At 48.8% G+C, this 27,130-nt stretch overlaps 1 protein-coding gene across 4 annotated transcripts in view; it reads left to right on the top strand.

Annotated features, from left to right (window-relative positions):
* Positions 1-26,471, top strand: part of ST3GAL2 (ST3 beta-galactoside alpha-2,3-sialyltransferase 2) — a 45,891-nt gene extending 19,420 nt beyond the window's left edge. Inside the window, exons 1-7 of one of the 4 annotated variants that reach the window (XM_040982392.1) lie at positions 8,294-8,394; positions 12,494-13,822; positions 15,203-15,396; positions 22,048-22,227; positions 23,417-23,462; positions 23,687-23,806; positions 24,406-26,471. In XM_040982392.1, the coding sequence (XP_040838326.1) occupies positions 13,484-13,822; positions 15,203-15,396; positions 22,048-22,227; positions 23,417-23,462; positions 23,687-23,806; positions 24,406-24,579 (1,053 nt within the window). In that variant the 5' untranslated portion in view covers positions 8,294-8,394; positions 12,494-13,483 and the 3' untranslated portion in view covers positions 24,580-26,471. Of the gene's footprint in view, positions 1-8,293; positions 8,395-8,644; positions 8,664-11,110; positions 11,606-12,493; positions 13,823-15,202; positions 15,397-22,047; positions 22,228-23,416; positions 23,463-23,686; positions 23,807-24,405 lie in introns of those variants that run through there. The other 3 variants (XM_040982394.1, XM_040982393.1, XM_040982391.1) reach the window with 3 other exon arrangements.
* Positions 26,472-27,130: the final 659 nt, after the last annotated feature.

The raw sequence follows: 27,130 nt of genomic DNA, 5'->3' as shown, positions 1-27,130 counted from the left end.
CAGGACACGAATCAGTGCTTGTATGGGATCCCAGTGGATGCTAGGCAAGGATTTAGTCACTGGGGCTTTTGCTCCACTTGCCCTAAGATATCTCAGTCAGCTCCCTTTGGTCTGCTGGCTGGTGTTCTACAAATCTCATCAGAGATGGTTTGATATCCCCTCCCAAGAGACGGGTATTGGCAGGCATCCCCAGTGCCCAGTAGGAATAGTTTAACCTAGTGGCACTGTAAATTGATACTCTTAAACACTCAGCAGTAACACATGAAAAGAGAAAGTCCTAAAAATAGCAAGACACTTCTCTCCCCACCCCTCAATGATAAACATCCCTGTGGGTGAGAAATAGGATGGGAACAAAAGGAAGAAAGTAAGGTAAAAGCTACTGGCCTGCTATGCTCTGTCCAAAAGTAGAAGTTTGGGGTAACAGCACTCTCAGGTGCTCTGTATAAGGCCTGGAAAGAGAGCTGGCATGTGGCTTGAACCCACGGCCTGAAAATAGGCTGAAGAAAGTTGCTCCAGACCATTTCCTGGTGCTGTGGCTTATTTTAATGATGCTTACAGCTTCAACCCAAGCTGAGTTGCTGCCAAGAAAGTTGATTCTAGACTGGGGGCCGTCTGGTGCAATAGCCTAGTGGCTAAATCTTCACCTTGCATGCGTTGGGTGTCATTTTGTGTCCCAGCTACTCTACTTCTCCATCCAGCTCCCTGTATTTCTGTCTCTCCTTCTCTCTGTAAATCTGTCTTGCTAATAAAAATAAATAAATTTAGACTGGGGGACCCGGGGAGGCAATGTGTAAACTGCTCAATGGAGAAGGAAAATAGAATACATAAGTTGTGATGGGCCTGGGTTCTGTAACAGATGAGGAAAACCAGTGAGAAGATAAAGTCACAAAAAATAAAAAATTTATCTCAGAAGAAATGAAAGTAACAGAAAGTAAGTAGGTTTTAGAAACAGAAAAATACAAACAAGAAAGGGAAACTCTGTGTCATATTCAAGAAAGATTATGGAAAGAACGTGGATATGAAAATATCTATTACAAGTTCTAGAAGAGGGCCCGGCACAGCAACCTAGTAGCTAAAGTCCTTGCCTTGAACGCGCCAGGATGCCATATGGGCACGGGTTCTAAACCCAGCAGCTCCACTTTCCATCCAGCTCCCTGCTTGTGGCCTGGGAAAGCAGTAGAGGATTACTCAAAGCCTTGGGACCCTGCACCCACATGGGAGATCTGGAAGAAGCTCCAGGTTCCTAGCTTTGGATTGGCTCAGCTTTGACCATTACAGCCACATGGGAGTGAATCAGCAATCGGAGGATCTTTCTCTCTGTCTCTCCTTCTCTCTCTAAATCTTAATTACCAATAAAAATAAAATAAATTGGGCCCAGCATGATAATCTAAGGGCTAAATCCTCTCCTTGCATGTGCTGGGATCCCATGTGGGCACTGTTTTATAGCTTGGTTGCTCCACTTCCAATCCAGCTCCCTGCTTAGGGTCTAGGAAAGCAGTAGAGAATGGCTCAAAGCCTTGGGACCCTGAAACCATGGAGACCACGTGGAAGACTTTGGAGCCATTGTGGCCATTTGGGGAGTGAACCAGCAGATAGAGGATCTTTCTATCCTTCTATCCATAGATTTGATCTGCTTTTCCAATAAAAGTAAATAGATGTTTTTTAAAAATTAAAAATAAAATATATCTTAAAAAAGAAAAACATACAGGCTGAGAATTCCACACTTGAGGAAAAGGTTTAAATATCAAACAGAGTAAACTAGTTATAATATAGTGAAACTTCAGGCAAGAATAAAGAGAATGTTAAAAACTATCCATGGGAAAAAAAATTTCAAAGGCTGTTGGGCTGACAAAAACGTTTCGTCAGCATTAGATGCCTGAAAAGAATAGTGTAGGAGAGCAGGACTGAGTTCCTGGCTTCTGGCTTCAACCTGGCCTACCTCTGACTATTGGCTCTTTTGGGGGAGCAAACCAGTATATGGAAGATGACTATGTGTGCCCTTCTCTGACTGTTATCTTTCAAGTACATAAGTAATATTTTTAAGAAGAGGCAAAGGCAAATAGATTAAATACCATGAATATTTTTCTAAGAAGACTTATTGGAAAGGCAGATAAACAGGAAGGAGATACAGAGAAAAAGATTTATGTCTTCTGGTTCATTCTCCAAGTAGCCACATTGTCCAGAACTGAACTGATCCGGAGCCAGGAGCTTCTTCTGTCTCCCAAATGGTGTGGGGCTGGTCACAAGGCCTTGGGCCGTCCTTGGTTGCTTTCCCAGGCCATAGGCAGGGAGGTATGTGGGAAGTAGAGAAGCTGGGACACAGACTGGCACCCACTTAGGATCCTGGTACGTGTAAGGTGGGAACATTAGCTACTAGATTACCAGGTCTCAATAAATACTTTTTTTAAATCTTGAAGCAAGGCCCAGCACAGTTGCTCAATTGGCTAATCCTCACTTCTGATAAGCTCAGCTCCTGCTGTTGTGGCCATTTGGGGAGTGGACCAGTGGATAAAAGATCTTTTCTGTCTCCTTCTCTCTGTAAATCTGTCTTTCTAATAAAGATAAAATAATCTTTGAAAAAAAAAGACAGGCTTGCTAGGCTGGGCTGTCATCTCCTTGGGACTGGGTCCTTGCTTGCCTGAACAAGATGATGGCAGAAAAAAGAAGGAAGAGTGGGTGCCACAGTGGCAAACCACACAAACAAAAACCAGTATGTAATTGCACTTTTACTTCTAAAAAAAAAAAAAAGAAGAAAGCTAGAATTATTAACCGTATAATCATGGAAGAATAAAATACTCAAGTTGGGATTTGTTCACAAGTCCCTGCTTTGTTCAAGAGAATGGTGCTATGAAAAACCATCGACCTTATCTGTATAAATTACTTATGCTAGCCAGTTAAGATAATCATTGAAGGAGGAAAAATATACTCTCCAAACCAGGGGAGAGGCAGAAGGGGTGATGGAGGAATGATGTATGAGCCCATCAAAAACCATTAAAAGAAACTGAAGGAAAAAAGTGGAATAGGAACAATGAATATAAGGCAAGATAGTAAGTCTAAATAAGTGTAATAATCCATTTAGTTAGTTATTTAATATTTGTTTAATAATCATGTCTTTAAAACAACAGACCATCAGATTAGATACAAAAAGCAAAGAGTGATCTGGTGCCTGGATAGAAGTGGCTTACAGGAAACAAGACTTCCTTGGACCCTGGAGCCAAGTGGGGTCCACCCCACAGGTGTTATGTTAGGCAGACCAGAGTCTCTTCCTGCCCCTAACTTCCCCCTCTCCTGAACTCTATCTGGGCTGTCTGCCAACCTATGCAGATAAACCTTGTTTTTCTAGGCTTTATTTCCTGCCTTAATGTAAATACGTGTTGTAAATTACTGGACTACATACACACCACATGGGAGCACTTTCTGGAAAAAGCAGGCCTGGAGCAGAGTAGGTTGTTGATCTAAAAGGACACTGGATCCTCATTCTGTCCCCCTTCCCAGCCCTTCACATGCCTCAGAGCCCAAGGGTTGCTCCCCTTCCAGGCAGTTTGTTGGAGTGCAGCGACGATCTTGGAATGCTTTTTCTCTATAGGACACAGCTGAAAGTTAGCCAGAGTTCCAGTCTTAGATTTCAAGAAGAGTGTAGGCTCCCACCTTCTGGTGTTCTGCTTGCTTGTTTTGGGCAGCATCGCAAGTACCAGAACTGAGATTTCGGAATGAATGTTGCATCAGGCTAGGTTCCCTGCAGGAGGCTGGGGTTCTGCTGCGGAGTATGGGCACCAGAGTCACTATGATGGCCCTAAGAGGCGGGTGCCTCAGGCGGCTGCTGGAAATGTTGCAATGTAGGGTGTTGTAATACTGTATCTCCAGTTAACCAAGCCTACGGGAAGAGAAGAAGCTAGTCTGAGACACATCAAGGAACACGCCTGGCAGGGTGTTGAGTGCTGTAAGGAATGAGCTTTGCATCTCTCTCTCATAATTACCGATCCCCCAGGGCAGCTGTGCCAGGGTTGTGGTTGCCTCATCCAAGAGATGGAGAGTGCACTGCCAGGAGTCAGGGGAGCAGGGATTCTTTCTAGAATGATACCCCACTCAGTGGAAAAAGCTTGTTTAGAATACGGTGGGCTGCAGTAGAGGAAGTACTGGGCCTGGAGTCATCAGACCTGGCTTGGCTGGCATTGACCGATCAGTTCCTCGACCCTTGAGTTGTCAGGGGCTGTCCTGAAAAAAGCTCAGATTCAGAAGGAATTGGTGTACAGCATGTGGTTTGGAACAGGGCTGCAAGATCCCCCTCAGCATTGTGTGCCCCAGTGTACTCCACCTATCTTGAGCTCCTCTCCCAGGCAAGTGGTCCCATTCTGCCATCCTCAACGTCGTTTTTGATGTTTCTCAGCCTGCCAAGAGGCTTGTGTGTAGCAGTGCTGGTCTGAGGCCGAGCCATTCTGTACTTCATTAGGTTAATTCGATGGCTGGTATCTTGGGATCTGACAAAGCATGGCTCTATACCACAGCCTCCAAAAATAGTCCCAGCTTCCCAATCCATTGTAAGGACTTCATCTGAACCCCCATTGGTTCCTTTTAAGGGTGAAAGGTGCCCAGATATACCCCCCTGACTGATGGACAGCAGGGCAAGGAAGGAAAACATAGTCTTTATCCACGCTTTCTTTTTTTCCCTCCCCTTTTGACGTAGCAAATTTGTTAAGATTATCATTCACATATCGTAGAGTTTGCACACTTGAAATGCTTAAGTCTTTGATTTTTAATCTACTTACATGGTGTGTAACCATCACCACAGTTTTCAAATATTTTATCACACTAAGAGGAAACTGCAGCCCAATAGCAGTCTCTTGCTAGTCTTCCCAACCTTTTCCCTCTGAGTGTGAATAATCTGTGTCTCAATGGAGTTGCCTATTCTGGACATTTACTATAAATATCCAGTACAAGACCTTTTGTGGCTGGCTTCTTAGTGATTTCAAGGTTCGTCCATGATGTTGTATGTGTAGGAACTCCATACCTTTGGGTTTTTGTGGTTTTTTTAAGATTTATTTATTTTTATTGGAAAGTCAGATATACAGAAAGGAGGAGAGACAGACAGGAAGATCTTCCATCTGCTGATTCATTCCCCAAGCAGCCACAAAGGCCAGAGTTGAGCTGATCCAAAGCCAGGAACCAGGAGCCCCTTCCAGGTCTCCCACATGGGGGCAGGGTCCCAAAGCTTTGGGCCATCCTTAACTGCTTTCCCAGGCCACAAACAGGACGCTGGATGGGAAGTGGGGCCTCCTGGACATGAATTGCTGCCCATATGGGATCCTGGTGTGTGCAAGGCAAGGACCTTAGCCTCTGGGCTACCTCACCGGGCCCCTCTATTACCTTTTTATTCCTAGATAATATATTGTTGCTTTGACATATCATGTTATTCATCTGTCAGTTGATGCAACCTTGAGTTGTTTCTATATTGGAGCTATTAAGAATAATACTGCTGTAACTCACTTATATATGGGCTTTTAGGTAGACATAGGTATTCATTTTTCTTGGGTGTTTGTCTAGAAGTGAAGTTTCCTGAGTCCAGTGATAATTCTGTGTTTGACCTTTTGAGGAACTGCAGCCTACTTGCCAAAGCAACTGTGCCATTGCACATTTCCACTAGCAACCAGCCATGTCTGAGGACTAGAGTTTCTTCACATCTTTGTTAGTGCGTATTATTAGCTGTGCTTTGATTACGCCATCCTCGTGAGTGGGATGTGCTGTCTGATGGTGGTTTTGTTTTGCATTTCCCTGAGTCTAATGCTGTCTGGCCTCTTCACACGTCCTTGTCGGCCCTTAGACTCCTCCGTCCCCCTGCAACAGTCATTGGAAAGGGTAGCATTGACCCCCCTCCAGCGGTCAATTCTCAGTCCTCATCTCACTTTCCCAGCAACATTTGAGAGCTCATTCTTCCTTCATCCAAGAGCCCTTCCCTTAGTTTCCCCATCTCCCTTCCTGTTTCTCCCCTGATTTTTTCTCGGCTATCTTCTCTTTTAGATATCAAAATGCCCCAGGTTCTGTCCAGGAACACCCTCTCTTGTCTGTGGCAAGCCCTCCGTTGCTTATTTCTCCTGGCCCTATAGTTTTATTAATGCACTGTGCCCTGGGAACTCTCAGCTGTGTCCCTCAAGCTCTGATCTCACTCCACTCATGTCCCAGACAGATGTGGCCCACTTCTGTCAAAAAGGCATCTTCAGTTTACTCTGTCACACACAGAATTCTTGTTTTTTTCCACCCAAACTCATTCATTGCTGGTCTTTTCTGGATGCACCCTGTCCCTCAGCTTGCTCAGGCTGCAGCCTGTGTCTCCCTAATCCCTCTCTTCCTGTCTCTCTCTCACCCTACTTCTTGCATCCACTCCCATCAAGTAAATCCCCTAGTTATTTTCCTGACACTTTCATCAGCGCCAGCCCCTGAGCTATAGTCATAGATCCTCTTTGGTCATATACAGTAGCCAGACTAGTCCTTTAATAAGACTTGTTTTAATCTTTAGAAAAATTTAGAATTTCCTAAAATTCAGGTTCGCAATTTTTTGGAGTGGTGTTTACATAAATAACAAGATGCATGCCTATGAGGTCCATTGAATAGGGTGAGGAGGGTCGAGGTGTGGGGGAAGGTGGGTGGAAAAAATGCTTCCAGTTTTCTTTTTCTTCCCTTTTCTTCTGTTTCTGGGAGCACGGGTGAGGGGGGTGAGGAGAGAGGAGGGGACTGCTCTCAGCTGCCAAATTACATTAGTATTCGGCGATGGAGCATGTCCACTTGATGTCATCTTAAATTCCCTGATGTGGAGAAGAATGTTCCAAAGGTATTGCTTAAGTAGCTTGATAATTCTGAGATGCTGTTGGTTTTGCTGCTCCAGGGTTGAAAAAAGTCGTTCCAAGGTTCATTGGATGGAATTCACCCAACTGCATCCACTCACACAGACATTTCCTGCCAAAGCTCCTCCAGGAGAGTTATCCGGCCCATTCTACTCTCCATCTTCTCTCATGGCATTTGATGTCCCCTGCAGGCCCAAACGAGCTGGTCATCTTGTCCCCCAGATGCACCTGAGCATGTTGTCTGCTGCGTAGACATCAGCAATCAAAGAGGCCCAGTCCTGACACACACATTCCAAAGTCAGAACACAATTCCTATAATACTCCCTGTGGCTAGAGTTTTGAGTCCAGTGGTCTAGTTTGGGAGTCCCCCAAGATATCACAGCTAGGGTGACCCCACATCTGACTCTTGCATGTGTCAGCCAATAGAATCCAGTTCCTCCCCACCATCGGACTACACACACACAGTGGTGATTTTCATTGTCTGGTCAGTTCTGTCCCCAGTCCTATGGCCTATGCAATCGTACAGGTGTCGTGGCCCAGCCCATCCCACCCTGTAGCAGACCTGGCCCTTAAGTGCACCAGTAGGCACTACTGTTTGGTTTTTTTTTTTTTTGCTTTTTTTTTTTTTAAAGATTTATTTATTTATTGGAAAGTCAGATATACAGAGAGGAGGAGAGACAGAGAGGAAGATCTTCCATCCGATGATTTACTCCCCAAGTGAGCGCAACGGCCGATGCTGTGCCGATCTGAAGCCAGCATCCAGGAACTTCTTCCGGGTCTCCCATGCAGGTGCAGGGTCCCAAACCTTTGGGCCATCCTCAATTGCTTTCCCAGGCCACAAGCAAGGAGCTGGATGGGAAGTGGAGCTGCCGGGCCGAAAATAAATAAATCTTAAAATAAAACAAACAGTTGGGCCCGGCTGCATGGCCTGGCGGCTAAAGTCCTTGCCTTGAACGCGTGGATCCCATATGGGCGCTGGTTCTAATCCCGGCAGCTCTACTTCCCATCCAGCTCCCCCTTGCTTTTGGCCTGGGAAAGCAGTGGAGGACGGCCCAAAGCTTTGGGACCCTGCACCCGTGTGGGAGACCCGGAAGAGGTTCCTGGATCCTGGCTTCGGATCGGCACAGCACCAGCCGTTGTGGTCACTTGGGAATTGAATCATCAGACGGAAGATACTTCTCTCTGTCTCTCCTCTCTCTGTATATATCTGACTTTGCAATAAAAATAAACAAGTCTTTTTAAAAAATATGTGCTCTTCTTGCTCAGTCTAATAGTTGTTTTGGTCATATTCATCCCTGCCAGTGTCTAAAACTGCAGTGCATTCCTTTTTCTTTCTGTGGGACACAAATGTGTCATACTTCATCCACTTCATTCTGACGTACCTTTGGGTTGTATAGAGTTTTCCACTATTTCATTCTCTTCCCGACTCCTGCTACATGTATGTGTTCATATGTACCTGATGGCAGACGTAGAGTGCGCTACAACACAGTTAGCTCTCTGAGTGCCTGAAAAGATGAAAGGCATGTAGCAAATAGGGCTCCTTTGCATCACTGGAAAGGTAAAATACTGCATCCACTTGGGAAAAGTATTTGATACTTTCTAGTCAAGATAAGCATGCATCTGTCTACCCTGGAGCCCAGCAGTCTCACTCCTAGTCATTTATTCAAGAGAAATGAGAGTCTAAGTTCACAAAAAAGACTTTGTACATGAAATTTGTGGCAATTTGACTGATAATGACTAAGAACTGGCAACAATTCAAATATCCTAGCAAGGATTCACAAGACAAGGCACACGTCTCCACAGCACTAGGCTGAGCCAAAGGAGCGGGTACGTACAAGGCCTGGTGTGAGTTACCCTCCTTGAAGCTCACACATCGTGGCATTCCACCTCTGGTGACACAAGCCAGAAAAGTGGCAGACACTCCTGTGGACACAGGAGGAAGAAAGAAAGAACCGAAACATTTATCTTACCCATCTCCCTTCCCATATTGACCTTCCCCACCCTAATCAGAGGCCCACAAGGACCTCTCCCAACTATGTAAACAATATGAAAATAAAAGATAGGGCCTGGTGCCGTGGCCTAGTGGCTAAAGTCCTCACCTTGCACGCGCCAGGATCCCATATGGTCGCCGGTACTAATCCCAGTGGCCCCACTTCCCATCCAGCTCCCTGCTTGCGGCCTGGGAAAGCAATTGAGGATGGCCCAAAGGTTTGGGACCCTGCACCTGCATGGGAGACCCGGAAGAAGTTCCTGGCTCCTGGCTTCAGATCGGCACAGTACCAGATCAATTGGGGAGTGAGTCATCGGATGAGAGATCTTTCTCTCTGTCTCTCCTCCTCTCTGTATATCTGACTTTGCAATAAAAATAAATAAATCATTTAAAAAAATAAAAGATAAAAAGGAAAAAGAAAAGTGGTGGAGCGGTGGGTCTCTGACAGATAGGAAGAGAACTTCCTGGGATGATGGAAGTAGTCCGTGTTTTTTGACTGGTTAGTCACACTGCTTTATGCACACGTGAAAGTTCATCAGGCTGTGCCTTGAAATTTTCTTATATTTGATTTAAACCTTCACACACACACATACGGATTGTCCCAATGGGGTAGGAATTTCTAGGATGAGGATTGAACACTATATTCAATACTGTTGAATTTCAGCTTTATCTTTTTTAAACTTTAAACAAGTATATTTATTTGAAGGAAAGGCTGAGAGACAGACAGAGGTCTCCCATCTCTACCCAGATGCTGGAGGTGGGTCAGGCTGTTTCTCCCACAGTGGTGGCAGTCTCAAGCACTTGAGCAAGAATTCGGATCATAAATAAAGGAACTGAAACAGGAACCAAGCATTTGAAGATATGATACAGTGTTTTAACCACTACTCAACTTTTTAATACTGGGATGTGTGTGGGCTTATCATGAACTATCAGAGAGAGCAGCTGTGTGAGAGAGAGAGAGCGTTGTGCTCGCTTCGGCAGCACATATACTAAAATTGGAATGTTACAGAGAGAGAGAGCATGTCCAGAGAGGCCTGAGTCGTCGTGGAGGGTCATGGGGTGCATTCACAGGTCAGATGAGCCATGTAAGGGTCACCTCTGAGGTTTTGATGTTATGTCTGGGGACCTCTGCTGTCTTAGTTTCTGGATCTTCATTTGGCTCAATACAAAGTTGATCAGGTTAAGCTCCTAGTCACAACCTGGACATGAGGTTCTCAAAACAGGGATTTGGGGTTTTCCCTACTCTTGCTAAGCATGTTGTCGAAGCTAAGAATTTTCCTCTCCCCGGCAAGGGAGGCTGGTTGCCTCAGATGCCCCTGTGTTGACTTAAATTCCCACGGAGCTAGTGAGTTCTGCAACAGATGTTTCCTGCAAGAAAGTTTTCCAGGGAGCCTTTCCCAGCCCCCACTCAGGGGGCTGTTCACCCAGGGAACAGGTCTTCCCAGGTGAGGCACCTCACTTGCAGCTCCTGCTCAGCTTGCAAGCTCACTGCCTCCTAGGGCCAGTTTTCCTCAGGTCATGGAAAACTGGGAGCAGGGCTCTGCAAAAACCCAGTTATTCTCCTTAGATATTGGACATGGAAATGAGCAAAGCAAGAATTGGAAGAGACAGTTAGCTGGCTTGCTGTTTTGAGACTGATCAGCCAGAGGTCATGCCCTGAGTCTGTTAAATGGGTACAGAAGGACACTGGTGCTGCTGAGGCCTCTGTGGGACACCTGGGCACCTGAGTGAGGTGTCTTTTTTTTTTTCTTATTTATTCTTATAGGAAAGCCAGATATACAAAGAAAAGAGACAGAGAGGAAGACCCTCCATCTGTTGATTGACCCCCCCAAGGGGCCGCAATGGCCAGAGCTGCACTGATCTGAAGCTAGGAGTCTGGAGTCTCCCCTACATCCCTGATGTGGCTGTACGGTTCCAAGGCTTTGAGCTGTCCTCGACTGCCCTCCCAGACCACAAGCAGGGAGCTGGGTGGGGAGTGGGGCTGTCGGAACATGAAATGACACCCTTATGGGATCCAGGTGTATACAAGGTGAAGATGTTAACCGCTAGGCTACTGTGCTGCCTCCCACCCCCCTTTTTAAGGCAGAGTCACAGAGAGAGTATCTGGTTTCAACTACTGGTTCATTCCCCAAAATGCTGCAATGACTCAGGCTGGGCCAAGCTAAAGTCAGGTCTCCCATATGGGGGCAAGTGCCATCTTTGGCTGCTTTCCTTGAATACATTAGCAGGGAGCTGGATCAGAAGTGAAGCAGCCAGGTCTCAAATGGCACTCACATGGGATGCCAGCACTGCAGGCAGTGATTTTACTTTGTATGCCACAGCACCTGCCCCCGTGGTGTACTCTGGACCATGGTAAGGCAGTTTCTGTCTTTCCTTCCATCTCATCCCTTAATTCTGGGCAGTTCAAGGAGCTAACGGAGTTCTTTTGATGGGTTGGTCAATTTCAAGTTTTGCAGGCCAGATAGATCTGAGCCAGATTTCCTCTCCACTCACAAACTTATAACCTGAGTCAAGTTCCACGTTTAGTGTGCATCGTTTACCCACCCACAGAGATGTCCGCACTATTGCGACATGCAAGTTTCATTCCTTGTTGGCTTTGTGGTTTTGGCCTGGCCCCAGAAATCTGAGCTGTTGCCACTGGAGAGGGCGGCTGGGTTTCTCAAACATAGAGCCTCAGAGACCTTGTCTGCAGCTGGTGGCAGCAGCCAGAGGTCTCCGAAGGGCTGGCTCGAGCCTTCCATAGGGAGGGGTTGGACAGGGAGACCCAGACTCCGGCCAGGTAAGGAGCAGAGTTGGCTGCATATGGAGAAGATGTAGTTTAAGTGATTCCCGGGGATGGAGACAAGATTCAGAGACTCTGCTGGCTTTCTGACTGTTGCTCCGGCTCCCTTGCGGCTGGCATGAATCCAAGCTCCTTTCGTTAGGGTAGACTCCCCAAACTGCCCTCCTAATGGGATCCTCTTCCTGTTCTTGTCTGCCAGGGCAGCATGGGGCCCCAGGCTGTCAGCGTGGCCAGACTGCCTGCACTTTGTTTCCTCCATAACATAGACAGAGGGCGGGTTGGTGGTGGTTTCCACCCCAGCAACCTGGTCCCTGAGTAGTCTGGTTCTCTCTGCTGCACCAGAGCTGGAAGGATTGTTAATGGTTCACTGCACTGACCCAGAATCGCCTCATCTGTGATCTGCACTCAGAAAAGGGGCAGGTCCAGGGTCAGCTCCCAGCCTTCCCTTCGTAGAGGGAGGGCTTCCCACAGGCTCTGACATCTCCCTGTCTGCCAGCCATGTATACCCTTAAAGATTCACCTCAAATTTACAGATAGCTAGACTAGAACTTTCTAAATCTGGTCCTTCCAGAGACTTGACACCAGGCTCTGGGGAAATCACTTTATCACACCCCTTGTTTACCTTCTAGGTAATGAGTGAGTCCTGTGAGGCAGGGAGTTACAAGAGTGATACTATCTGTGGGTAGTTACAGGGAGGAAAGCCTTTTCTTTTGTCTACCCTTTAGTTAAGTGGGCGTCTCCTCCACTGCTAGCTTTGTCCCCTGCGGGACTGGGGGTGGAGCTAGGGGAGTGCCTGTGTGTGTGTGTGTGTGTGTGTCTGTGTGTGTGTGTGTGTGTGTCTGTGTGTGTGATTTATCTGCACATTCTTTCTCTTTGCAATTTCAGGGTCATGCTGCGGCAGCCTGGCGCCTGACAAGTGAGAGGGAACCTGCCAAGGGATTTCTGCTTAGTGTGAGCTAACGGCAGGACAGGCTGGCCTCAGGGGAGCAGGGATGGGCAGAGCAGCCGCCCCAGAGCCTGGGCCAACATCCCCAGGAAGGAGGCCTGCGCCCTGGCAGGGAGCTCGGAACATGCTTGGCTGATGTGGCCTGGATTGGATGTGGCACCCCACTGAGCAGCAGCTGTTCTCTGCTCTAGAGGACCTCACAGCAGCGAGTGGGAGCTTTGTGACCACCAGGAGGAGGGACCAGCCCCTCAGATGGGAAGCAAACAAGAACCCAAGACAAAGAGCATCTTGGTCTTTGAAGCAGGACGTTCTGCTGCACACAGAGCTTGCTGGTTTTCTTCACTAAGGACTGCTATCTGGATCTTCTTGCCTAGGAGAGGGGTTGAACCAGGAGGGCTGTCCAGGGCAGACTCTCGCTTCGCATGGAATCCAAGCACCTTGAAGCTCAAGAGCTCCCTGTTGTGACTGCAACTGACGGACTTCCCCGCAGCAGGGGACGAGGGGTCACCTCGGCATCTGCTCATGAGCCACAAGGACTCCAGCTGCTCCAGACTGGGCCATTTCAAGCTGCCAAAGAGAGGGACGCCTAGAGCTGGCATCCAGCAATCCCAAGGAACTAGAGGGCTGGGTTGGACTGACCTTGCCCTGGCCAGGGCAGAAGGAGAGCCAGAGCCTCTGTGGCCCAGCTAGTGACTGAGAGACCTAATGAAGCACTGAGCAGGTGCCCAAGTGGCTCAGGGATAGAGGAGCGCCTCCTGCCCACCATACCCCCCTTTCAGTGGAGAGAGTCTGGCAAGGGACTCCTACCAAGGCTCGTGTCCCTATGCCCATTGCACGTGCTGCCAGAACAAGGAGGCTGTGCCGTGGCCAGCCCCTCAGAAGGCCGGGAAAGGAGTGGCCACGGTGACAACTGCTCGCCCGCTGGCACCATGAAGTGCTCCCTGCGGGTGTGGTTCCTCTCCATGGCCTTCCTGCTGGTTTTTATCATGTCCCTGCTCTTCACCTATTCTCACCACAGCATGGCCACCCTGCCCTACCTGGATTCAGGGGCCATGGGAGGGACTCACCGGGTGAAGCTGGTGCCCGGCTATGCTGGCCTACAGCGCCTCAGCAAAGAGGGGCTCACGGGCAAGAGCTGTGCCTGCCGACGCTGCATGGGTGATGCTGGCACCTCCGACTGGTTTGACAGCCACTTCGACAGCAACATTTCCCCTGTCTGGACCCGAGAGAATATGGATCTGCCCCCAGATGTCCAAAGGTGGTGGATGGTGAGAGCTGTTGTTCCTCCTCTGCCCCTCTGTGTCAGAGTCATTCTCAGAGCCTCCTCTTGGTTTTCAGCTATCTCTTCTTACAACTCCTCTGCACTGCCCCAGGACTTGACAATGCAGAAGACCCATTTGGTCAGAGCCGTGTACCAGGGTCACAAATTGTGGAAGGGCTGAGTGAGTGTTAGTCTAGAAGGGAAGAGAGCTGATATTTTCAAGTGCCTGTCAAACCTTGAGTAGACTCAGTCAGGTAGCATAGGAGAGAAGAGCAGGTGCTAATGAGGGCCATGGCAGTAGGAAAGGCAGCCACACCAGCTGTAGTACAGGGATGCAGTTCATACTGCCAACTCTTCTGAGCGAACCCAGAAATGCATATTTTTGTTGTCATTATTGTAACTATCCTAATTTGTAAATGTTGGCTCCATGTACTTATAAACACTACTAAGGCCACTCCCTTGATCCTTTACAGTTGCTGGACTTGGGTAAGGCGGTTCCTGGTGTAAAGCACCCCAGGGGTAAGAGAAGGGCCAGGGGCCTAGCTGGCTGTGGTTCCCCATCCTTCTGAGTCCTTTCTGCTTCTTTCCGTTCCTTCCACCTGGTCCTGTCATCTCGGGAGTCGTCATTCCCCAGGCTCTGCAGGGCCATCTGGTTGCCACCTGTGTCAAGGGTGGAGCTGTGCCAGGGCTTAACCCAAGCTCCCTGCATTCCTACCGAGCCCTTGGGAGGCAACTCATGGTCCCTGGTCTCCCCAGCTGGCAAATGGAGCACAGCCTGACTTCCCCTTTTTCTCACACTCAGGTAGCTGTGAGAGTGAGCTCATGTGATGAGTTATCAGAGTCACTCCAGAGAACTTTCCAGTGTCGCCAAAGAGCAGGGTCTGCAGAGCCAGGACCACCAGAAGCCTCATTGGTCATTTACAAGGCAGCCTGGAGCCCTCTAAGAGTTCTGTCTTTTGTTATAATCACAAAGTTCAGAGAATACATGGGGTTTGCCCAAGTTCATAGTCTCAGTGTTGGCAGTGTGGGGCCAGAGCAGGACTCTGGACAGGCCTCCTGGCCTTGGGAAACGAATCTGCTCGCCATTTAAGCAAGGAGCACGTTCTTCAACTAAGGTGCTTTTTCCCTAGTTGGGAAGAGTTTCTGCAAGAAGTCACTCTGATCTGTGGTGCAAGCCTGCATATCCCTGAGACTGTGTTCCATATAGCACCTTGCCCCTGAGCCATCCAGGGCATCAGAGCAGCTCTGGGGTTAGCAGGGAACCTGGAAACGAGTGGACAGGGTTCTTGCTATCCAGCAAGAATCTCTGCCCAAACACTGGAAGTTAAAGCAGGGTGGGGAAGGGAGGGCAGCCAGACACCTACCCTCCTCTCTCTCCCCTCCACAGATGTTGCAGCCCCAATTCAAGTCACATAACACCAACGAGGTGCTGGAGAAATTGTTCCAGATAGTGCCGGGCGAGAACCCATACCGTTTCCGAGACCCCCATCAGTGCCGGCGCTGTGCCGTGGTGGGGAACTCGGGCAACCTGCGGGGCTCCGGCTATGGGCAGGATGTGGACGGACACAACTTCATCATGAGGTGAGCCCCTGTGAAACTCAGCTGGCATTTGTGGCCTCTCCTGGCAGGGCTTGAGTTGCCAGCTATCGGGGGTTCGGTGGGACCCTGACACCTAGAGCTGCAGAGACAGACTGCTCTCTTCTCTCTTGTCTGTTTGGGGTGGAGATGTAGAATTCCAAATCTAAACTCTGCTTAAGGCTCACACTCAGTTTCCATGGCTCTGAATTCCTTGGAAAATAATTGAAACTAGACATCTGGCCAGTGTTGGGCAAAAACTCCCTTCTTTTCCACCTGGTCCCCCCAGATGTTGGTGCACAAGTGAAGGCCTCAAACTAAACTAGCATCTTGCCTAACAGCATAGTTGATTCTGGCAGGTTCACAGAAGACAAGACATTCTGTGCAGAGAAAGGAGCTGACTAGGACTTGCTCTGGATGATGTCTGCTACCTCTTGTATCATAAGGCTTAGGTTATGTGGGGGCTCGTTCATTCTAAAGACATCTGTGCCTTGCCTCGAGGAAAAGAAGAGTCAGAGGAGCAATGCAGGCCTGGGCATGACTTGTCACCCAAACACAGTGCCAAGGGAGGCATGGGAGGCAGAGGCATTTTTTTTTTTTTTAAGATCGATTGATTTATGTGAAAGGCAGAGTTACAGAGAGACAGAGACAGAAAGTTCTTCCATCTGCTGATTTACTCCCTAAATGGCCACAATGGCCTAGCCAGGCCAGGGCCGGGAGCTTAGAATTTCCCAGGGTCTAAGCTTGGCTGCAGGAACCCAAGCACTTGGGCTATCCTTTGCCGCTTTCCCAGACTCGTTAGCAAGGTGCTGAATTGGAGGTGGAGCAGCTGGAATACAAACTGCCATAGGCAGCATCTTTACCCACTGTTGCCGCACTGTTCCTGACCTTGTTTTCTGACTTCTTGGCTCCTTGGCTGAGGACAGGAAATACTCAAGTAGATTTTATTCTAGCCCAGTCCTTGGTGGAGGAATAGACTTAAGAACAGATACCCTGGAAACCACCCATTCATTGCTTAAGTCTTTGTTAGGATGAACATTGTAGAAAGACCAGGTTTCCCAAAAGGCAGAAGGAAGGCCTTTGTTTTAGACACTGATGCTGTCTCCATAGCAACATCACCACAGCAATATGTCTCGGAGGCTTTCAACATCCTTGCATGTTGGGAGTTAGTGGCAGGTCAGGGAGAGAGGAGGATGTTGAAGCCCATCCAGGACCTCAGAACCACCTGAGGTTATCCCCAGCCTTTCACTGCTGGTACCCCACATGGTCGGTAAGCTGGGCACGGGCCCTTCTTCACCCAGATGGTGGCTGAGATTTTGGTGAACAGGGCATCCACCACTCCAGTGCAGCTATGGGGTGATAGGAAATCCAGGAAAGACATCCTTATATTCCTGAAGTGTCTGCCTCCCAGGCCACTTGCACCAAGCAGGAGCTGTCATTAGGGGCTTCAGTCACAGGTGGCAAGCTGCAGGTGAGAAAAAAGGCTAGAGTGCTTAGGACCACCTGAATGGTCCCCAGTCAGGCTGCCTACAGGAAGAAGGTCACCAACACGCCCTCTCAGGGGCCAGGACACAAGATGGGGTATTTTGAAGTGGACCCCCAAGCTATTGATGAAAAAGGTTCAGTGATCCAAGTGAAGATTGGCTGTCTGTAGGTCTGTGTAAGCAGCTAGTGGAGATGATTCTGCCTGTAGGCATAGCTTATTTTAGATTTATTTTATTTTTTATTGGAAGGTAAGATATACAGAGAGGAAGTGAGAGAGGAAGATCTTCTGTCCATTGATTCATTCCCCAAGTGGCCACAACAGCTGGAGCTGTGCCAATCTGAAGCCAGGAGCCAGGAGCCTGGAGCCTCTTCTAAGTCTCCCACACGATGCAGGGTCCCAAGGACTTGGGACATCCTTGATTACTTTCCCAAACCACAAGCAGGGAGCCTGATGGGAAGCCGGCCCGCCAGGATTAGAACTGGCGCCTATATAGGATCCAAGCGCGTGCAAGGCAAGGACTTCAGCTGCTAGGCTACTGCGCCAGGCCTCATACCTTGGTTTAGTAGCAGCTGGGAGACCTACCTTCCCAGAAGCCAGACCAACACATTCCAGTGAGACGATGGCACCATCACCTGTCCCCTAGCTCACCACATTCTCTTCCTCCTCTAAGTCCTCTGAGTCTTGCTGACCATTCCAGTGTTCCTACCTCAACTGGCAAACAGATCCATCTACAACTCCTCAGAAAGCACCTGTGGGATAGTAGGCATGCCATAAATAAAAGGAGAAGTGAAACGGACCAAGCAGCCCCATACATAAGAGTGCAGGTCTACCTTGCCTCTACCCCTGCTCCTGCCCCAGGAGTTTCTTGACTGGGGGCAGCAGAGGCGGGTGGATTTCTGGAATGCTTTGCCACCATCTTCCTACTCCCTTCCCCTGTCCTTCTCCTGCTCAGAGGTCATGCTCACCCTTTGGCCCCTCTCCAGGACTCGCTTCTCCAGAATGAATCATGCCTCAAAACAAAATCTTGTTCCCAAAAGAATGCCACGTTCCTTCCCACTTCCTTGGAGGCTATGAAACATCTTTTTGGACTTCTTGCTCCATTGCCCCGACCCTTGAAAGCTGGCATCTTGCCGGCAAGCAGGAGAGAAGAGAGAGGGGAGCAGACCCTGCAGTGGGGCCGCCTGCAGCAAGCAAGCAGAGATGTCTTGGCTGACTGGTTTCGGAGGGGCTGTGATGGCTGGGACTGCTGGTTTAGTGGAGAAAGCAGATGGTAGTTCTTGAGAAACCAGCCTCGGGGCACCACAGCCCTTTGATCTGCTGGGCCAACTTTGCCACTCTGTTGTTCATCTTCATGAGAGTGCTTTTCCACATCTTGCTTACCTTCCCACAGCCCAGCATCTGAGAGAAGTTTCCCTGGCAGCTCTAACTTCAGCCCAACCCAAGTCTCCCCGCCAACATCACTTTAAGAACAGGCATACTATTCTTGGAGTATGTATAGAGCTGGAGCTGGAGCCTCCTAAAGATCAAGGAATCCTTGAGCCCCCAGAAAGGAGGCAGGGAGCAGATTTGGTCCTCGTCCTGGGGACAGAGCATAGTAAGTTCTATAAAACATTGTTGGCCTGAGGCCCAGCATGATAGCCTAGTGGCTGAAGTCCTCACACACACTGCGATCCCATATAGGCACCAGTTCTAATCCTGGCAGCCCCACTTCCCATTCAGCTACCTGCTTGTGGCCTGGGAAAGCAGTCAAGGATGACCCAAAACCTTGGGACTTTGCACTTGTGTGGGAGACCTGGAGGAAGTTCCTGCTCCTGGCTTCAGATCAGCATAGCTCCTGCTGTTGTGGCCACTTGGAGGGTAGATCAATGGATGGAAAATCTTGCTCTCTGTCTCTCCTCCTCTCTGTATAACTGACTTTCCGGTAAAAATAAAAAAATAAATCTTAGAAAGAAAACAAAAAACATTGTGGGCCTCTGCTTGAAGCAGGCTAGAGCTGAAGTGGGAAAGAACAAAGACTCACTGGCTAGACCCATGGCCTTCTACTCTGAGGTACCCGCCTAGCCCATCAAGGGAAGGGAAAGAGGCAGGAAACATTACGATGTCCACTTGCCAGGGGTGAGGCATCCTGGACACACTCCTCCCACATCCTGGACACCAGATCCTGTGATCCTTGTCAGCACCTTCTCTGAGTGTGGGGCAGCAGGCAGTCAGTGTGGGAGCCCATACCTCACATACAGCTTCACACAGCCCAGCTCAATAGCGCCAGCCACTGGAAAGACAGGGAACTTTCTACTGATTTTATTCCAGAGTTGGCAGAGAAAGCCAGTTGATGACATTGCGCTCTTCTGTGTCACTGGAGGAGCACCAGATTCGTGTCACCTCACCTTGCTAATTGCTGTTCCACAGGTAGCCTGCGGAGGATAGGAATGGCCTCCTAATAGTCATAGCAGTTTTGTGTTAAAAAGTTATTTCTCGGGCCCGGCGCGGTGGCGCAAGTGGTTAAAGGTCCTCACCTTGCACGCCCAGGATCCCATATGGGCACCGGTTCTAATCCCGGCAGCCCCGCTTCCCTTCCAGCTCCCTGCCTGTGGCCTGGGAAAGCAGTCCAGGACGGCCCAAAGCTTTGGGAACCTGCACCCGCGTGGGAGACACGGAAGAGGCTCCTGGCTTCGGATCGGCATAGCATCGGCCGTTGCGCTCACTTGGGGAGTGAATCATCGGACGGAGGATCTTCCTCTCTGTCTCTCCTCTCTGTATATCCGCCTTTCCAATGAAAAAAGATAATAAAAATAAATCTTTTAAAAAAAAAGTTATTTCTCATGTTTCAGAAGACACTGACTTAAAATAGGAGCTTTGGTTTTATTCAGCTTGTGTTTTGCACAAATTGGAAGAAAGAGAATGCCTTTGTGGCTTGTTAGACCCCTGGGATAGGAAGTCTAAACTTGCCATCTGGGATTTTGGGACACTGTATGTCCCCACACATGCAGCCTGGCATAGGCACTGTCAGAACTCAGGGCACACCTCTTGGAGGGTGGGCACTGTTAGAACTCAGGGCACATCTCTTGGAGGGTAGGCACTGTTAGAACTCAGGGCACACCTCTTGGAGGGTGGGCACTGTTAGAACTCAGGGCATACCTCTTGGCCTTAGTGGAACAGAATTTATAGCACAGGGACAGAGTGTAAAAGGGTGGCAGGCTTCTGTACTGCCCAGGAGACAGACTTCTTTCTTTGATCTTTTAGGAAAGAGAGTACAACAGCCAGAAGGTTAAAGTTATAGAAGGCTGTTCTTTTCCTTTTCAAAACAAAATAAAATAAACAGGGACAAACATTATGGCACAGGGGGTTAAGCTGCCTCTTGTGACAACCACATCCCATTCTGTAGTACCGGTTTGAGTCTCAGCATCTCTACTGTAGATCCAACTTCCTGCTAATATGCACCATGAGGCCACGAGGAGTGCCTGGTTCCTAGCTTCTGCTTGGCCCAGCTCTACCAGTTGTGAGTACTTAGGGAGTGAACCAGTGGATTTGCAATCTTTATCTCTAACTTTCAAATTAAAAAAAAAAAACAAGCACACTAAAAAAATTATAAAAAATACTTGCAGCTTGTACATATAAGGTATATACAGCATAAATGAATTTCATGTTTACAGTTGAGTCCCAGTTCCAAAATCTCTTATTATATAGATGATAATATTTAAAATCTAAAATGAAATCTGAGACACTTCTGGTCCAAAGCTTTTTAGATCTTGTAAACTTAATTTGCATATAAAAATTTCACATATATAATAAAAAGAGTCAATCTACCTAAGCCCATTTCCTTAAAGTTAACAATTATTTAACTCCCTGCTTGTGGCCTGGGAAGCTCCCTGTTTGTGGCGTGGGAAAGCAGTTGGAAACCTGCATCCACATGGGAGACCTGGAAGAAGGTCCTGACTCCTGGCTTCAGATCAGCTCAGCTCCAGCTGTTATGGCCACTTGAGGAGTGAACCAGCAGATGGAATATCTTTGTGTCTCCTTCTCTCTGTAAATCTGCCTTTCCAATAAAAGTGAATAAATCTTTAAGAAACTAGAAAGTGGCAGGGCAGGGAGCTGTGCAGCATGCCAGGTTACCTGTGATGCTGGCATCCCGGTTAGGTGCCAGTTTGTGTCCGGACTGCTCTACTTCCAGTTGGGCTGTCTACTAATGCACCTAGGAAATCTGTGAAAGATGGCCTAAGTGCTTCGGCACCTACTACTCCTATGGGAAACCTGAATAAACCTCCAGCTTCCTGCACTTAGCCTGGACCTGCCCTGTCTGTAGCATCCATTTTGGGAATGAACCACTGGTTGGAGGATATCTTTCGTGCTTGCTTTCTATAACTGTCTAAAGAAAGAAAAGAAGTAGGATACTTCACACAACTTGTTTCTTTTCACTGAATAACTTTTTTAATATACAGATTTATTTATTTTTATTGGAAAGACAGATTTTCAGATACAGGAAGGATTTTCCAATCACTAGTTCGCTCCCTAAAGGAGTAAGTCTAAAAAAATTTTTACTTTTATTGGAAAATCAGATATATAGAGAGGAGGAAAGACAGAGAAAAAGATCTTCTGTCCATTGATTTACTCCCCAAGTGACCGCAATGGCTAGCGCTGAGTTTATCCGAAGCCAGGAGCCCCTTCTGGGTCTCCCACATGGGTGCAGGGTCCTAAGGCTTTGGGCTGTCCTCGACTGCCCTCCCAGGCTACAAGCATGGAGCTGGATAGGAAGTGGGACTACCAGGATTAGAACCTGTGCCCATATGGGATCCTAGCACGTGCAAGGTGAGGACGTTAGCACAGGTTACTGCACAAGGCTCCCTTGGTTTTACTTTTACCAACACATGTATGTCTTCATTTGATGGCTACATCATACTCTACAGTATGAATATTGTAAAAAGTATCAACAGTCCTTTATTGTTTGACTCATTCTGCTTTTTGGTATTGTTAATACTTCAGCGATTATCTTCGGACACATATTTTTATGTACCTGTGCAACCATCTTTATAGAACAGGGTCCTAGAAAATACAAGTATTGTATCACAGCAATTGCCTATGTACATGTTTGATGAATAAGCACCAAGTTGTCATGCAAAACTCTGCTACTGGTTTCCATAGCATTTTATTCTCATGCCACCCTCTTGTCCCTGCAGGATGAATCAGGCACCAACTGTGGGCTTTGAACAGGATGTTGGCAGCCGAACCACCCATCATTTCATGTACCCTGAGAGTGCCAAGAACCTGCCTGCCAACGTCAGCTTTGTGTTGGTACCCTTCAAGGCCCTGGATTTGCTGTGGATTGCCAGCGCCCTGTCCACAGGACAGATCCGATTGTAAGCCTCTCTGCTGGCTGGGAGTGGCAGGACCACCTTGGGAAGAGCCTTTCTGGGGACTTGATGCAGAATCCCCATAATGAACATTTTAGTCAAAAGTGCTAGTGAGAAGGAAGGACTCAAAATGTTGAGTGAGCTGAGGATACAGCCTTCTTGTGTCACTTCTGTGTGGGTATCCTATGCAATGGTGGTAGGAAGGTGAGGAAAAGACAGTATGGTTTTGGTCCCCTCTCCAGGAGGAAACTTGTGACTATAGAGCTGTGTCTCTTGAGAACATTCTTTGGGGACAGTTTCTTCATCATAGCTGGGAACTCTGGGAAATCCAGTTCATCAAGAATTTTCTTCCAAGTTTTTTCTTGTTGTTATTTGAACCGTTTTATTGAGATGATAATTCACATGTCATGGTGTTGAGTATATTTATTGAGTGGCATAACCAAAACCACATTTAATTTTAGAACATTTTCATGTTCTAGGGATCTTTAAAGATACCTCTATGTCCCTCAGCCATTGTTATATCACCACCCCTGTTCTTCACCGAGAGTTTGTCTGTGGTCAAATACAAAGTTTACTCTGAAGTATTTTTTAAGTATACAATTGAGCAACACCACATAGAGCCACATTGTTATAAACGTCAGCTCTATCTGAGGTTTTCATCACCCCATACGGAAACCATACCCATTCAACAGTGTCCCCAATCCCCCTTCCTAACTTTAGTTACCCTTCTTATACTTTCCGTGCCCGTGATCTGATCATGCTAGGTGCTTTGTTTAAGTGAAATCGTACAATAGTTAGACTTTTATATCTTATTTAATTTAGCATAATGAGCTCAAGGTTTGTATGTGTCAGAATATCATTGTTTTTAAAGGTTGAATAGTATGTGTAGACCGCATCTTGCTATCTGTTCATCTGCCAATGGGCATTTGCCTTGTTTCTGTTGTTTGGACTCTTGTTAGCACGTATTTTTTAAACATAGAAATTACAATTTCCTGGCTTACCTTCCTATTTTATCCTGTAATGGGGCATCTACTGAGGGTTTCTGAATAAGGAAGGTATGACATTGATTAGAGAACATTCTGGAAGCTGATCAGTCTGGAAGTTGTGAGGCTGTCACCAGTCAGACATGAGGGGGGTGAGAGGTATCTTGGTGCCATGGGGCCATCTGAAGAGTTATCTTTCTGTCTGCTTGCAGCACCTATGCCCCAGTGAAGTCCTTCCTTCGAGTGGACAAAGAAAAGGTAAGCTCCTCATCTTCTCCTCTTTTTTTCGGTCCCACCTCAGTCCAAACTGTGGTCCTGCCTCCTGATGGTGCTTGGCTCAAGTACACCTTCCAGAACCTAGAGTCACCACGTGCTAATATTCCTGACCCCAGTGGAGGCCAGAGGAGCAGTTACCTGGAAGAACTGACAGACTACTCAGCACCTGGCTCCAATCTCATGTTGCTGTTATCTCTTCTCCCCAGGTTCAGATCTACAACCCAGCCTTCTTCAAGTACATCCACGACCGGTGGACAGAGCACCACGGACGCTACCCTTCCACAGGGATGCTGGTGCTCTTCTTTGCCCTGCATGTGTGTGACGAGGTAGGTCAGCCCTACTCGGGGCTCTGCGGGGCCTTCAGAGCCACTTGTCTTTGTAGGCAAGAAGCCAAGTGGCTCTGACTTCTGCTATTTATACAATGTGACCTGCACATCTGCACTGCTCAAACCCCAGGACTTTAATGATGTTGCCAAATCTGAAGTCACATCATGAAAACATTGAATAGACTAACAGCAGAAAAGACTATGGTCCACTTCAGCCGAGTGACCAGCCTGAGCCCCTGGCCTACTCTTGGGCTGCAAAATGCAGATAATTCATGTGAAGACCCACATTTCACCAGTGACCAGGTCTGTTTCACCAGTGGTCAAGCCTATCATGGCAGGAAAAGCAGTGTTTACTCCAGTGCTCCCATTTTTCCCAATAGACCCCCTTCACTGCTGCAAGTATTCCATTGCAAAAAAAAAAAAAAAAAAAAAAAGCAAGGAACTGGAAAGGGATCTGGGTTCTTTCTGCTGGACCTGGCTTCCCGCACGTTCCGTTCACCTGTGTCCCCTGCACCCAGCCCCTCCTCCAACTCCGCCCCCAGGGCCCTGCCCTCCATGGTCCTGGTACCCGGTAACCCTGCCCTCTCCCTAACCCCCAGGTGAACGTGTATGGATTCGGGGCGGACAGCCGGGGCAACTGGCACCACTACTGGGAGAACAACCGGTACGCGGGCGAGTTCCGGAAGACGGGTGTGCACGATGCGGACTTCGAGGCACACATCATCGACATGCTCGCCAAGGCCAGCAAGATCGAGGTCTACCGAGGCAACTGAGCCTGGCCCGGCCGCAACCCTGACAGCGTGGCCTCCTCTGTGAGGTGCAGCCACGCCTTCAGGCCCTGGACTCCAGGCCTGCGAGAAGGGAGCGAGCCTTGGCGTGCGCACCCCGCCCCGCCCTGGGCGTTGCCGGGCAATCGGGAGCGACGAGAGGCCGCGGTCTGGGCCTATCATGCTGCAGTCCAGCCAGCGCTGCCTGTCCTCCCTTCAATCATGAGACTCGTGAGCCGGGCCCGGCCCTTGCACCAATCAGCGCCGTCATTGGGCGGAGCCTTTGATTCTGACAGCCAATCATGAAGCTCAAAAGAACTTCCGCCACTGGTTTCCCCTCCCGTCTCCTCCAATCACTGACCTTTGGAGCCGGGCAGGCGGTGGCTTAATTTCCCAGTCCCTTTTGCTTTTTGATAGAATTTTCTTTTCCGCTTTTTAAAAGGTAGAGGTTGTTTCGGACCCTGATGAAGTATTTTTCCTCAGGGTTCGCGTCTCAGTGGCTGGCCGGCCGGGCTGCGGCGGGAGTGCTCGGAGCGGAAGGGAGTCGGCCGCTAGGGGGTGGCCCGGGCGTGCGCTGCCTTGCGAGAGGAAAGCTAGTGTCCTCCAGGTCGCCGCAGGCTCTCCGGGAGAGTCTTAGACCCGCACGTTTTCTTTCTGTGTCAGGCGCAGCCATGGGTGAGTGCAGACCCACCAAAGAGATGCGGTCCCAGGTGGCGCGTGGGCCCTCGTCCCCCCCCCCCACCCCCCGGCCGTCCTGAGGTTCCAAACGGGGGGCATTGGATTCGCCCTTCGACTTGGGAGTGGACTTGGCCTCGGTTCTGACGCGAAACACGAAAGTGTTGGAGAGGCAGGGTGGGAGTCCGGAAAGCCCCGCCGCGTCACTTGTAAGGTGCTTCACACTCCACTCGTGCCCTCGGCCCCTCCACCTCACCCGCGACCCTGTTAGTGTCTCTCTCCTCAGGCCCTGGGCCTCACCAGCCTACTTGTTGCTCTGGGAACCCAAACCGAAATCATAAAATTTGCCCTTCCGCATCCGCACCGCCACACACACACACACACACACACAGGTTCTGAGGAGGGCCGCCACCACCTTCCCCCGCGCCCCTAGGAGAGCAGGAGACCTGGAGTACCGCAGGTAGCCGCAGCCACCAGGGAAAGCGCCCAACAGTCCCACGTGCCATACCCCCATCTCCCCTTCCTCATGCCTGTCCCCCCACGTGTCCATTTTCCGGCCCTGGAAAGGCTGGGATACACCCGAAAGCAACTTTCTTGCATGATAGGACCCAGCTGCGGCCGGCAATCCCCCCTTCAAGGTCAGGGGCGCTCAGGAGGTGAGAAAAGGCTTCTGTGAAGCTCTCAAACCGCTGCAAGCCCCCCTCCTCCCCTCACCCCTTCCCCGCGCTGTCATCACCAATACCCGTTTTGCTCAGTGAACTGGCACCACCAAGCAGCCTCCATGGGGAGGAACTTAGAGAGGGTCCCTGCAATTGAATAAAGGGAGAAGGTAGCTTGACCATGTTCCCACTGGGGAAAGCCACACAGGGGTGGCCAGCAAGGGCCACTTCAGGAGCGCCTCAGGGCCTTCCCCTCTGCCATTTGAGGCACCCGCCATTCTTGCCAGGGTCCTGCCACTGCTGCCTCAGAGACTGTTGTCAGTGTTGAGGAGATCAATGCAATTATGCCAAACAGTATTGAGCAGAATAATTTATTTCTTCCCCCTTATATATATTTTTTTCTGGTGGGGGAGGGGGGTTCCTTTTTTTTGTTTAAATCATTAACCCTCATTTTGGAAGAAATAGTTCCCAGCATCCAACCCAATCTTCTTTATTGCAATAGTTATTTAAACCTTTTTAAAATTTTCCTTCCCTTTCTCTTTCTGAATTAAAATTGAACAACAACAACACTGTAGAGTCATTCATCTGTTATGGAATGTGTCCTGTCGTGAAAACTGTGTATTGGGAAATGGGAAGTTAGGATAGATAAGAATGGACAGAAGAGTGTAGCAGGCCAGGCCGCTGCCTGCTCTCTTCCCATAAGGATGTTGATTTGAGTCCCTGCTGCTCCACTTCCAGTCAGTCTAGCACCCTGCTGGTGCTGCTGGGAAAGCAGCCAAAGACTGCCAAAGTGCTTGGCCTCCGCACTAGCATGAGAGACTCTGAGGAAGCTCCAAGCTCCTGGCTCCAGCTTGGCCCAGTTCTGACTCGGGCCATTTGAGGAGTGATCCAGCAAATGCAAGATTTCCCCTCTTCTACTAGTTCGCACCCTCTTTGTAACTCTTTCAAATAAAAAATAGAAACTAGGTCTTTAGTGGCCAGGTGCAATGGCTTAACTGGTTAATCCTTCACCTCTAAGTGCTGGGATCCTGTGGGGTGCTGCTTCATATCCCGGCTGCTCCACTTTCCTGCTTGTGGCCTGGGAAAAGCAGCAGAGGATGGCCCTGCACCTGCAGGAGAGACCTGAAAGAAGCTGTATCCCCTGGCTTCAGCTCAGCTCAGCTCCAGCTGTTTTGGCCATTTGGGGAGTGAACCAGTGTATGCAAGATCTTTCTGTCTGTGAA

The sequence above is a fragment of the Ochotona curzoniae genome, unplaced genomic scaffold (assembly GCF_017591425.1).
Source record: "Ochotona curzoniae isolate NIBS_2020 unplaced genomic scaffold, NIBS_Ocur_1.0 contig_3622, whole genome shotgun sequence".
Lineage (NCBI taxonomy): Eukaryota > Metazoa > Chordata > Mammalia > Lagomorpha > Ochotonidae > Ochotona > Ochotona curzoniae.
The sequence above is the reverse complement of the archived record's forward strand: the minus strand, read 5'-3'. Positions and strand labels throughout refer to the sequence as shown.